At 51.2% G+C, this 12537-nt stretch overlaps 1 protein-coding gene across 3 annotated transcripts; it reads left to right on the plus strand.

Annotated features, from left to right (window-relative positions):
• Positions 1-189: 189 nt before the first annotated feature.
• Positions 190-10248, plus strand: LOC118159375 (ATP-dependent RNA helicase DDX25-like). 3 transcript variants are annotated; one of them, XM_035313968.1, is made up of 11 exons: positions 190-332; positions 469-516; positions 875-1010; positions 1112-1204; positions 1336-1438; positions 2423-2537; positions 3024-3201; positions 5164-5401; positions 5964-6126; positions 6432-6620; positions 9231-10248. In XM_035313968.1, the coding sequence occupies exons 4-11, from the start codon at positions 1143-1145 to the stop codon at positions 9290-9292; spliced, it is 1110 nt and encodes a 369-aa protein (XP_035169859.1). In that variant the 5' UTR covers positions 190-332; positions 469-516; positions 875-1010; positions 1112-1142; the 3' UTR covers positions 9293-10248. The 3 variants fall into 3 exon arrangements, with proteins under 3 accessions (XP_035169859.1, XP_035169856.1, XP_035169857.1); XM_035313965.1 differs by lacking the exons at positions 190-332; positions 469-516 and having other exon boundaries at positions 889-1204; XM_035313966.1 differs by lacking the exons at positions 190-332; positions 469-516; positions 1336-1438 and having other exon boundaries at positions 889-1204.
• The last annotated feature ends 2289 nt before the right edge of the window (positions 10249-12537 follow it).

The raw sequence follows: 12537 nt of genomic DNA on the forward strand, positions 1-12537 counted from the left end.
CGGGGGGGCAGCAGCCCCTGCCGGCGGCGGCGCCTCGGGAAGGTTCGCGAGCTGTGGCGGCGGGGGCGCGATGGCCTCCGCGGGGGACGGCGGCCGCCGGCGGCGGGAGCGGGCGCGGGGCCGGGGCAGCCTCCTGTCGAGCAGCCCGTCCCCGGGCAGTCCGTCCCCGGGCAGCCCGTCCCCGGGCAGCCCGTCCTCGGGCAGCCCCCCCCTCCTGTGGAGCCCTGGCCGGGACCACCTCTGCCCTTGGCGCCGCGGGCCCTGCGGCTCGCCTGGCCGCCGGCAGCGGTTTGCAGGCCCGCGCGGGGAGCTGTGTTCGTGTCGGCAGCGGGGTGAGGGCCGGGCCCTGGCCCCCTATTCGGGGCCGGGCCTTGGGGCCCCCCTCGGGGCCGGGCCCTGGGGCCCGGGGCCAGCCCGAGCGGGGCTGTGGGGTGGTGGTGAGCATCCTTGTTTCTTCTCCTGTGGCAGGGCCCGCCTGGACGAGCGAGGACGAGGAGAGCGAGGAGGAAGACAGAGGTGGGTCCTGCCGGCCTTGCGACGCAGTGCTGGGCCTTGTCCCCGGGGCCTGTGCGCAGGCCGCAGGGCCAGCACCCCCAGGGCCCGACTGGGTGACCAGCGCCTCCCGGAGCTTCGGCAGCAGGGGAGGGAAATGGAGGCATGGGCCAGGGCAGGGTGGCAGGCTGCCACAAACTCCGGCCGGGTTCCTCGGGACTGAGGTAGGTGATGGGGATTACGCAGGAATTAGGTGAAGAGCCGCCGGTGTCAGGGGTGCTGGGGGGCGGATGGCTGGAGAACCCCGTGTCTGTGGGAAGGGGGACCCGAGGGCAGGCTTTTCCTGAACACCTGGGTTTTCATGAGCTCGCCCCTTTTCTAGTGGACTTGGCAGAAAGCTCCTTGTTGAACAAGCTGATCCACACGTCCCTTGTGGAGTCCAGCCATGACGTGGAGATCCTGCAGCAGGACCCCAACTCGCCTCTCTTCTCCGTGAAAACGTTTGAAGAGCTGCGCCTGTGAGTAGGCGGCAGCCCTCGACGCTGGCAGGCTTTGGAGTTGTCCCTGGGCGCTGTTACCCATTCTTTGTGAAATGGTCCCTTTTGATGCTTTTGGACAGGAAGAAGGAGCTCTTGCAGGGGGTTTACACCATGGACTTCAACAGGCCGTCCAAAATCCAGGAGACAGCTCTGCCAATGATGCTGGCACATCCGTGAGTACCAAGGCCACATGGGTGAGCAAACCAGTACCACAGTCTTGGCTCCCTTGAGGCACTGTGGCATCGGGGTGCCAGTGCAGGGATGCCAAACCTTTGTGCGCAACTAAGCAGCGTTTGCCTTGCAGGCCCCAAAATCTGATTGCTCAGAGCCAGTCAGGGACAGGGAAAACGGCAGCTTTTGTGTTGGCGATGCTAAGCAGAGTTAATGGTGCTGAGAAGTACCCACAGGTAATGTAGGAAGGGGAAAGCCCGTACGGCAGGGGTTTGCCCACACCCTCAAGCTGCTGTCTGTGGACAGAGCTCTGGTTTTGTCCCCATCTCTATGGTTTTCTATCTGCTGTGGCCACTGCAGTGGGATGATAAACGCCCAGGTAGTGTCCCAGAAGCAGGCAGGTCGGATAGAAAGCTCAGGAGTGGATGAAGCTGCCAGCTAAAGGAAGGTACTTTTACTTGGTAGCAGTGGATTTAGCCAGGCCCTAGATATCCTGAATTTGTATTTTGAGGAGCATCCAGCCAACTTTGACTAGCACCCGCAGAGACTCCAGCTGTTTCCTGTGACTTGTGCTAGTTTGTGGTGTCGTAAAAGCTCCTGTGAAGGCAAGTCACCTCTCTGGGTTCAGAATGACCTACGCAAGCTGGTTACTGCACTTAAAAGTCTTGAATCTCCAGCATCGTGTGTAATTTAAACTCTCAGTTGAAAGCTGGGCACAGAAACAAATGGCACTGTGCCTTAGGAAACAAATTTTCCTAGCAAAAATCACAGGATCCCAGAATGGGCAAGGTTGGAAGGGCCCTCTGAAGATCATCTAGTCCAACTCCCCTGCTGAGCAGGATCACCTAGAGCACACTGCACAGGATGGCATCCAGGCGGGTTTTGAGTATCTCCAAAGAAGGAGGCTCCACACCCTCTCTGGGCAGCCTGTTCTAGTGCTCTGTCACCCTCGCAGTAAAGAAAGGACTTCTCCTAGTAGTTACCTTGACTCCTTTCTGCCTGCCTGCCTTCAGCTGTATTCCCATCTTCCAAACCTGCAAATGTGACTGCCGTTGCTGATCCTCTGCAGCTTTGAAAGAGTGTAGCGGTGAGATTTTAGCGTGCTGAGCTTTCTGTTCCTTTGAAATGCCTTCTCATTTGCGTAGGGTATGCCATGCCAGGGGTGCTGTCTACTTTGAAAAGATGTGGCTCTTGTCTGACAGCTCTCTTATCTCTCTAAGTGCCTCTGCTTGGCTCCAACCTACGAGCTGGCCCTGCAGATTGGACAAGTGATCGAGAAGATGGGGCAGTTTTGTGCTGACATTAGGGTTACATACGCTGTCCAGGGAAACAGAGGTGAGTCCAGCCCTGCTGAGCAGAGTTGCGGGCGGTGTAGCAGTCCTGTAAGGAACTAGTGGGACGCTGTGAGAGCTGTGAAATACCAGGAGCTGTGCGGAGCTCTGAACGCACATGAAACAGCGTGTGAATTCCCGTGCCTTCTAAGGAGTCATTCTCGTGACCACTGTCTCCTTTCAGAGGTGGGGCACCCCTTTTGCTGGTTTCCACCCTACAAGGCCGCAGGGAAGCATCAGCCCTGCTTGATGGCTACCTGCAATGTTAAGCTCCTGAGCTCTGCTTTGCAATGACCCCCTCAAAGGCATTGCTAGGCAGTCAGAAGCTGAAGCACCAGGGTGGGAACCATGCTCAAGCAGCCAGAACATAGCAGATTTTGAGTCCCTATCTCACTGGAAACTACCCTGCCATTCCCAGCCAGGTGTGTGTGGCCGAGGAACGTACTGCTCCTTGTACAGAGGTGGTCTGATAGGATTTCTCCTCCTGCAGTTCTGCCAGGCACCATGCTGGAGGAGCAGATTGTCATCGGGACTCCTGGGACAATGCTGGACTGGTGTTTCAAACGGAGAGTGGTGAATATGAAGAGAATCAGCCTGTTTGTGCTGGATGAAGCTGACGTAATGATCGACCATCAGGGCTTCTCGTACCAAAGCATTCGCATTCAGAGGTGAATACCAGTGTCGGCTTGTGTCTAATTGTGACACAATTAGAGAGAGTCATATGCAGTGTTTCTAGGTGCTGTTAGATACATTGGGTAGAGAAAGAAAGAGAGCAAGAGAAACAGGAGAAGACAGAGAGAGAGAGAAAGAAAGAAAGAAAGAAAACCACTTTGTATGCAAGAAACTGCAAAACAAGGGAGCCAAAGCAATTGTCTCTGACTACAACATCCCTTGGATGTCCTTGGCCAGTCCTTGCTTTGCTCCTGATCAGAACGTAGACAAGTAAATCCTCCTTGCCTGCTTTTTCCTGTTTGCTCAGCTTTGAGCAAATCAGCCACCAAACCAGCCGAATAAACAGGGAAAGAGCATCCCTTTGATGCAGAAGGCTTTTGCTGATGTGAGACTGAGTTTTGTCTTGCACATCGGCAGGCTCTGGTCTGCTTAGTCCTGGGATGTGGCTTTCTTTAAAACTGTAGCCGTTAGATGAATAGGAAGATTTTCAGCTCACTTTAACTTCCTTTGAGCTGATACGTCACTGGGTTTGGGATTCCAGGTCTCTTTCATTTTTCCCAGTGCTCTTTAACGTTTTCATAAATGACTTGGATGCAAGACTAGAAGCTATACTAAGGAAGTAGTATACAATGCTCTCAGAAACGTGGTCTGGTGTTTGGGTGGACCTGTGTGGAGCTAGGAGTTGGACTCGATGATCCTTGTGGGTCGTTTTGAACTCAGGATATTCTGTGATATGGTGCGTTGTGTTGAAGGCGACACAAACAAAATAGCTTGAAATAGCCTTTCTTCAGGGTGTGGTGCAGGTTAATGAGGACTTCTGGGCACCAGGCTGCTCTGCCAGGCAGGGTCAGTGGTTGACCCACAGCGTCCCACTGCCCAGGCTGACAGGAGCCGCAGTTTCCTGGTGACAGAGGTAGTGAGAGAGATGAATGTCGCACCCAGCCCTTGCCACCTCCTCTGTGTGCTCAGCTCAGCTGGATATGTTTGGGGAGCTGGAGAAAAGCAACTTGTGGCTAGCAGCTAGCTATTCCTTTTTAAAGGAAAACTTTTTTTAGATGGTCTGGGTTTATCCCTTCTAGCTGAAATGCAGGTGGAAAAAGTTCTCCTTAGAAGAGTGTCCCACACAGCTGAACTCTGCTAAAGGCATGCTAAAGGTTCTTCCTTGGTCTCTCTTTGGCGCGATGTAGGGAGTGGCTTTACCAGTTTCATAGGCTTTCTGCTGTTGTTCTTTCAGATTGAATGCATTCAAAGTGTTGTCAGCAGTCTGAGGAAATGGGAAGTTGATAACTCAGATCCTGTTACAAGACACTGAAAGTCAAACCTCAGGCTGGAACTCTTCAGGTTCTTGCTCCATAACAGGGCTTAATGTCTCTGAACCTCAGATGGGGATAGCTCTTCAGCGGCTGTGTTTTATTTGCTGTTCCTTTGAATACAACCAAAGCTGCCCTGGATAAAAGCACATTCAAAAAAGACTTGCTTTATCCATTATTGAAATGTAAGATTTTTCAAAAGTCTTTGTCCGCTTTCATAGGTGATGGACGGCTTTGAATTGTGGCTAAAAAACTGTGGGCCATGAGTTCTTTACAGAGTGAATGACAGGGCTTGAAATGTAGCTGGAGAATCAGGGGATACGGGGAACGGTCCTTGGCACGTGCAAGTGCTGTGTGTGAGCGGTGTCTGCAGGTCCAAAGAAGGAGGCCAAGTGTTAAGTGGGTGTTTTTTCCTCCGTTTGTAGATAGCCTTTTGCAATAATAATACTGCAAATGCAGAATAGCTTATTTCGACAGGCCTCTTCCATAGAGCTGACTCATGCTGGAGTGCTGTGCTGTGCTGTGCTGTGCTGCGCTGCCTGAGGAATGGCCCTCTCCGGATGGAGGAATCCCTTTGTTTCCAAAGCCTGTTGATCCAGGGGTGCTTGTAGCATGCCTCAGGGCTAACAAGTCCTTTTTCTGCTCTAGGGCTTTACCTAGGGGCTGCCAAATGCTGCTTTTCTCGGCAACCTTCAAGGAAACGGTGTGGAATTTTGCAATGCAAATTGTCTCCAACCCCATCATAATAAAGCTCCGTCAGGAAGAGCTCACCCTGAGCAATATCAGGCAGTACTACTTTGTGTGCAGGAACAGAGAGGAGAAGTATGAGGCCCTGTGCAACATCTACGGCAGCATCACCATTGGCCAGGCTATGATATTCTGCCAGGTAAAGCAGCTAGTTTGCCGGGGGAGAGTGGTGGTGTCCTTGGCAGTCAGTGGTATGTAAACGATCCGTCTTGCAGCGTGGCCCCAGTACTTCTGCCGAGACCATCAAAAGGAGGGAGCAGATGGAAGGGAGGGATGGGAAGCGCATGGACAGCATTTAAAGGACGGCCCTTCTGGCACAGCCTGCCGTTAGATTGGCTGGAGCTGAAAGCACGGGCACTATGACTTGCAGCAAGGGCAGCCTTTAAAAGAGGAGTTTTAACAGCACGTCTTGTGACGGTTGAGACGACATTTGCCTGGCTTCCACAGGGAGCATTGCGTACAAAACACACTGTGTTTCCTTATCCTTTGCACTTTGTGTCCTGACAAGGGCTTCTTGCTCGTCTGCGTCACTTTGGTCTTCTTTTGAGGCTCTGCCTGTTCAAAAGCAGCAGGGGCTCAGGGGCTCAACTGAAAGGAGCAGGGGATTTAGGGGAAGCATGCCAGTGAAGGATTGGCAGTGACTGAGAGGAGCAGCAGCAGAGCTGCTGCAAAAGCTCCTCCTGCCTCTCCCACACGTCTAGACTCGCAGGAGTGCAGACTGGCTGTCGGTGGAGATGATCAAGGATGGGCACCAGGTCGCCATGCTGACGGCAGAGTTGACCATAGTGCAGAGGGCCAATGTGATTCAGAGATTCCGCGACGGGAAGGAGAAGGTCCTCATCACCACAAACGTCTGTGCTAGAGGTACCATATCCTGAAAAGCAACACCCTCGCAGCGTCTGCAGTGTGGGAGTCCCCTTGCTTTGCCCCATGCCCCATGAACTTGCAGGGGATACACGATGCTGCTTTGTTTCTGGTGACACGAACCGTGCTCTGCGCCCTCTAGGTCTTTGGTTGCCTTGACACGTTGTTGTAGTGTGCACTGCAGAGCCAGGGCTGACTTCTTTATTCTGCAAGTGCTCAGGCAATGGACTGGCCCCGATCTGGGGGCAGGTGATTGCTTTCAGAGCTGTAGGAGCCTGGTTGCGAGAAACCTCTCTGTCTTTCAGGGATTGATGTGGCACAAGTCACCATAGTGGTGAACTTCAGCCTCCCTGTTAATCAGCAGAAACAGCTGGATTTTGAGACCTACCTGCACCGCATTGGGCGGACGGGTCGCTTTGGGAAGAAGGGCATTGCCTTCAACATGGTGGAAAAGCAGACCACACACCTCGTTCACAGTATAGAGGAGCATTTCCGTGAGTATCCTTGTGCCCAGCTCTGTGGTGCTGCAAAGAGCTAAGGGACACGTGGATGAGAAGTGCGCTGGGAGGTGTTACGGGATATCAGGAGTGTGTCCACCTCTTGCAGCCGCTCTGGCTCAGGACCGCCATGCCTGGCTGCTGAAGCACAGCATAGGCCAGTACAGGCCAGTACGGTCCTTCTGGGCTGCTGGACCCCAGCCTGGTGCTCGGGCGCCTGGGGTCTCTGCCCAGGCTGAGGGATGCATCTGCCACTTATCCTTTGCAGGCTCACTCAGCAGTGCCACTGAACACATGTCCCTGAGACAAACACGCACAGACACACACAAAGATACAGACACAGACACACATACAGACACAGACATACAAGCACACACAAATGCCCTTCTCCTCGTTGGCTGTCAGAGACGGATGGTCATTAGTGCAAGCCCACCCATGCACTTCCAGGGTCCAAAGGCACACACATCTTTGTGGGTCTGCAAGCACCATCACAGCCCCTCTGTTCCCCTAGTGTCCCAGACCATACCGCTGCCTTCTGACGGCTCCCCTCCTCGCTGGCTGGTCCAGCCTGATACTCGCATGGGCCCCGCCCATGCACCTGGTACCCTGGCCTTGACCTGAAGGACGCCACAGTCACTAGCTGGCCCAGGTTGAAGTTTGCAGGTGAATACACACACACACCATGCCCACAGTCTGTAGAAGGTACAGATGCTCCCTTCTACCCCCAGCAGCTGTCACTTTGAGTTCATGGACACGCACACACACAGTCACGCCAGTGTCCCCAAACATGTTTTTTTGGATGCACACCATTTCCGGCCCAGTGGCTGGGAGTTGAAGAACCGCGCTTGCTCCTGTATCTGCAGTGAGACCCCTGCACTGGCTCCAGTAGGTGGCAGAGGAGGCCAGGGTCAGCCTTGTCCCTGTCTTGACTGCAGGAGTTGGCACCAGTTTTCATTCACACACAGTTCTCGCCAGTAGCTGGAACTTAGTCCTTGCTGTTCGCACACACACGCACATGCACACACACACGCACACCGGGGATTGAGTGTGAGATCAGAGAGAGACAGAAGTGGGAAAAGATTTAAGCAGGTGCAAGACTCCAAGACAGACCGTGGCGATCAGTCTCAGGGCTAAACCAAATAAGCACACCGCCTAGCCCCATTTCACATGCAACTGGCCGCTTTCCTGCTTACCCCCTCTTTGCTCCTCCCATCTCCCTTTCCTGCTGCATGTCCCGTCATGGGTTTGTACAGGTGTGATGGTTTTACTCGGGTGGGCAGCCGAGCTCCACCACAACCGCTCTCTCACTCCTCCCCTCGTCAAAGAGGAAGGGGGAGAAAAGAAAACACAGAGAGCTCGAGGTTTGAGATGAGAATGATTTAATTAGAGGGAAGGGGAATGGGGAGAAAAAGAAACAAAAGAAACAAAAGAAACAACAAGGCCGCGCGGAAGCACAGAGAGAAAGGAAAAAAAGTTATTCTCTACTTCCCATCAACGAGCGATGTTCGGCCATGTCCTGGGAAGCAGGGCCTCAAAACGCATGCCAGTTGTTCAGGAGAGCCCCTCCCCCATGAGAGGCCTCCTTTTATTGCTGAGTGTGACATCAGGTGTTATGGAATATTCCTTTGGTCGGTTTAGGTCAGCTGCCCTGGTGGTGTCCCCTCCCCATCAATTGCCCACCCTCAGCCTGCTGGCTCCTGGGGGCTTGGAGGGAGTCCTGATGCTGTGCCAGCACGATGCAGCAATAGACACAACACTGGAGTGATACCAGTGCTGTTCCAGCTACGAGTGCAGAGCACAGCACTGTGTGGGCTGCTGCAGGGAAAGGTGACTCCATCCCACACAGACCCAACACAACAGCCCGCCCAGTTCCCACACCCCTTCCAGTCCAGGTCCCCCTGGCTCACCAGTTGTAAAGTGCAGGTTGTTCTTCTGGGAAGTGGCACCTGTAGTTTCTCGATAGCCCCCCAGTTAGTGTGAGTGGTGAGGTTAGTTTCTTGTCATTGTTTCATTTGTTTTGTCAGGTCTGTGTCTCTGCGTGTTTTGTTCCTGGTTTCCCCCTTTTCCCATGTTTCCCAGTTGCCAAGGTCCTTGATCGGATAACCTCTCTGGAATAAACATTCTGAGCTCTATCCGCTACGTCCCTTATTATTTGTTGGTCAGGTGTGAGTTCCCATCACTACATCCCTTATAATTTGTCGGTCAGGTTTGTGTCTGTTATGCTTTCTCAAAGTTTGATTATCATTTGGACTGGTCTGGAAATGCTATGCTGAGCACTTTCCAGCCCAGAGCGAGGTTAGCACGTGCCCTGAGCCAGGAAGCAGTATCCCAGAGGTGGCCAGCTGGTCCTGAGATGGCTGGAATCTGTGTCACCTCTAATCCAGTGTGTACTGCTGTGAAAAGCAAAGGCAGGAGCAGGCTGACCAGCTCACAGCTTGTTTTATCTCATGTGTGGAAGGCAGAGCCGAGAGTCTTGGGCATTGCTCCCAGGGTCTGCCACTGCTCGCAGCCCCAGAGCAGCAGTGCTTTGCCTTTGCCAACTCCTGGGCAGGCAGGCTGGTGTGTGGCTGTACTCAGCAGGCACTGCTATTTGTTTTCTTTCTTCAGAGACCGAGATCAAGAGGCTTGACCCAGATGACATGGATGCGCTGGAGCAGCTGGACAACTGAGCAAAATGTCAGGATTTGCTCCAGTGAATCCAAGTTTTGGTTTAACATGGATGGGAAATGGATGGGAAAATCTCCCAGTTTTCTTTGCAGTTCCTGAAGATGCTCGGTTTTGTTGTGATGTTTGTTTGTTTTGGTTTTGTTTAATAAACTGGTGTCCAGGGGGATTCTCAGTGGTGTTTTTGTTTGAAAATGGAGGTAGGAAAGTGGTTTCCAGAGCTGGGGTGGGATGCTGCTACAGGGACACAGATGTCTTCAGTTACAGGGAAACAAACACCTGGTGCCAGTGTAGATGCCCTGCAACCCTCTGCCCAGTTTCCGTCTACAGTTCCTGAAGGGCCATGGCAGACAACTGTGGCATGGAGCTACTGAAGTCTGCCTGAAAAACTGAAGAACATCTTTCAGCATTTTATAGAAATATAAGCAGTTATTCATTAGCTGAAATGATTGAACCATCTTAATAAAATTACAATGTTTATCCATCATGCCAAAATGGGAATTTCCAGGAAGCGTATTAAGAACTTGATCTCCTCCTGTAACTTCCTTACCACTATTTTCTGCCTATCATAACATGTATTTAATTTCTCTAATCTTTCATCTATTTTCACTTATCCAGACAAAATGACGATTTCTAAAGTAATCTTTTCAGCAGCCAATGTGGACATAAGCACTTTCCGTTATTCTTCATTTTCACCCCTGCCCTTATTCTCTGTTCATTCTGATAACTCTCCAGTTGCTGCTTTGAACTTCAGGAAGTTGAAAGATTGCCCTGTCTTTATGTAGTCCATTTGTCTCTTTAGCCAACTCTTTAACTGTGTTTATATTTAACATTTCATATCTACCTGTTTGTAACATTTCTTATAAGATTACCTCTTGTGGAAGCTTCACTGGATACAGCTTGGATCTAGCATACAGTTGTGGAGTATATTTTATTGTTTATTAAACTTTACCATGTTTCATTTTGTTTTTTATTTTTTTCTTCATCTTGGAAACCATCCTTCAAACAAGTGTCCCAACTCACCACTCTAATTGTCCTGTCACCTGACCAGACAGAGGTAACCTCACCATGATCTTCAAAGCCTACTGCTGTCCACTCATGTACTCAGGCAGAATGGACAAGACAACCCATGTCCAAGCCTTCTTTCCTGCATGGGCCTACCAGGTACTTGGGTGGGAGGGTGGAGGGGGTGGGGTGTCTCACAATCAATGTACCAACCAGGTATCTGTCTCTGGCCCATCAGAGACCAGGTAGATGTGAGCCTGTCGTGTTAAGGTGTGTAGCCAATTAGCTGTTACGGGTCCGGTGGATTCAGGGTACTGAACTATCACGGTCACAGATTCACCAATAATATATTTACCGATGTGGGTCCGTTCAGACTGAACAATCACAGTCACGGACTCACCAACAACGTAACACACCTTTACTCTGGTTGTGTTCAATGAGAACTACTCACGGCTAGGAACAAGGCAATTAAGTGCAATTTATTACAGCAACAGGTACAGAGATTCTTTGGATTGCCAGCACTAATTTACCATCTACAAAAGCAAGCTGACATGCATGAAATACACAGGTACACAGCCTGGCTATTAACGCGTTAAAAGGCACAAAGACTCTGTAGAGATTTCTAAGTTTCCATGGAGATACCCAGTATAACCAAATGTTCAAATCTCACCCAAAGGCATCCCAGTTCTCTGTCTGTGCCTCCGGGGGGAGGGAGGGGAGGGAAAAGAGGCTCAGCCCATCGACTGATCCCAGAAGTCAGGAGATCCTCGTGATGGTATATGTCCTTGTGATGGTATCTCCTCTAACATCCCCTCTCTCTTAGGCCTATTTTTATTATTTTCTATCTTTTAGGTGGAGCTTGAGTGACTCTAGTCAAGCATATCTCAGTTATGATTGGTGAAAAGTGTTGCCATCTCCATTTAAAGGAATAGGCTCCGAGAAATTCAGAGCGCATGCTCAGTGAGGGGTGGTCGCACCTTGGAGGCAGGTAGCTTTTGGGATGGAGGTGTGTTTTAGTATTATAATAAGCAACAGTTCACTGGAGTACAGCATTTTGTCAAAAACATGACAGGTCTTTGGCTCAGGGTAGCTTATTAATTGTGGCTTATTGGTCTCAGTGTGCACAAGAACAATCGAGTCCCCACATGGTCTCAGCCTAGCCGTGGTGTCTCCACTCCACTCTACGCTCTGTACTGTTCCTTAGAGCACACCAGGTTCTCCCAGTGCAATAGCATCTAAGGTTGGAAGCCTAGGAATGCTCAAGTAATGCAGCTATGCCCTACCCTGAAAGCCTCTTCAATGCTGTACATTTTCTTTAAAATGGGGATATTAGTTTAATTTTCCTAGTCACTTTAGGCAGTTACTCCACAGAGCCTACATACATATTTCACAGCAAAGAGGTTGAGCTACCAGGTGCTTCAGAAAGAAGTAGTCTCATAGCCCCTTTCCCAGCCACGTTCCTGCTGATGATCTATCAACTCCAGAGGCAGAAGTGAACTCACAGTCGCATTCACAGCTGTACAGATTATGAGTTTCTGAGGCACAACTGACTTCATAATAACATACCCACGAGGCTCCCTCCTTGTGGCCCAGCAGCTGAATAGATAAAAGCAAACTGATTGTAATACCAGAAGCACTGTTGGCCTCTCAGCTTCTCTGATGGACAGGAGACAGCTGTGCTGTACAAGGGCAGGAGTGGCTATCACTATTCAAACCAAATGAATATTGGTGGTCTATCAATTCCTTACACAGCTGAGATCACATACACATGCACCAGCCATGTGCTGGAAGGCGGCCTATCAAGTATTCAGGCAGAAGTGACCTCACAGCCACCTTCACCACCACGTGGCTCCTGCTGGCCCATGAGGTCCTGAGGCACAACTGTCCTGTTGTCAAGTCAGATGAGGGTATAGGGATTAGAGCTCACCTTTCAGGGTTAGGGACTAGGCAAAGGTTTAGGGGCTGGTTTGGTGTTCTGCTTAGGGTGCCTGGTCACTATTTAGAGTATGAACTAGCTTTGTGGGTTGGGGTTTTGTGTAGGGCTGGGGCGAGGGCTAAGGATAAGGGTGACCTTTCATTGCTAGGAACAAAGGCTAGGATTTCAGGCGAGCCATGGGGTAAAACTAAGAGGTTATGGGCTTCAAGAAATGCTCTGAGGTTAAGGATTAGATCAGCGGATTCCTGTCAAGGTGAGGGGTAGCATTTAGGGGAAGGGGTAGGGCTCCATGTTATTGATTAGAAATGG

The sequence above is a fragment of the Oxyura jamaicensis genome, unplaced genomic scaffold (genome assembly GCF_011077185.1).
Source record: "Oxyura jamaicensis isolate SHBP4307 breed ruddy duck unplaced genomic scaffold, BPBGC_Ojam_1.0 oxyUn_random_OJ69975, whole genome shotgun sequence".
Lineage (NCBI taxonomy): Eukaryota > Metazoa > Chordata > Aves > Anseriformes > Anatidae > Oxyura > Oxyura jamaicensis.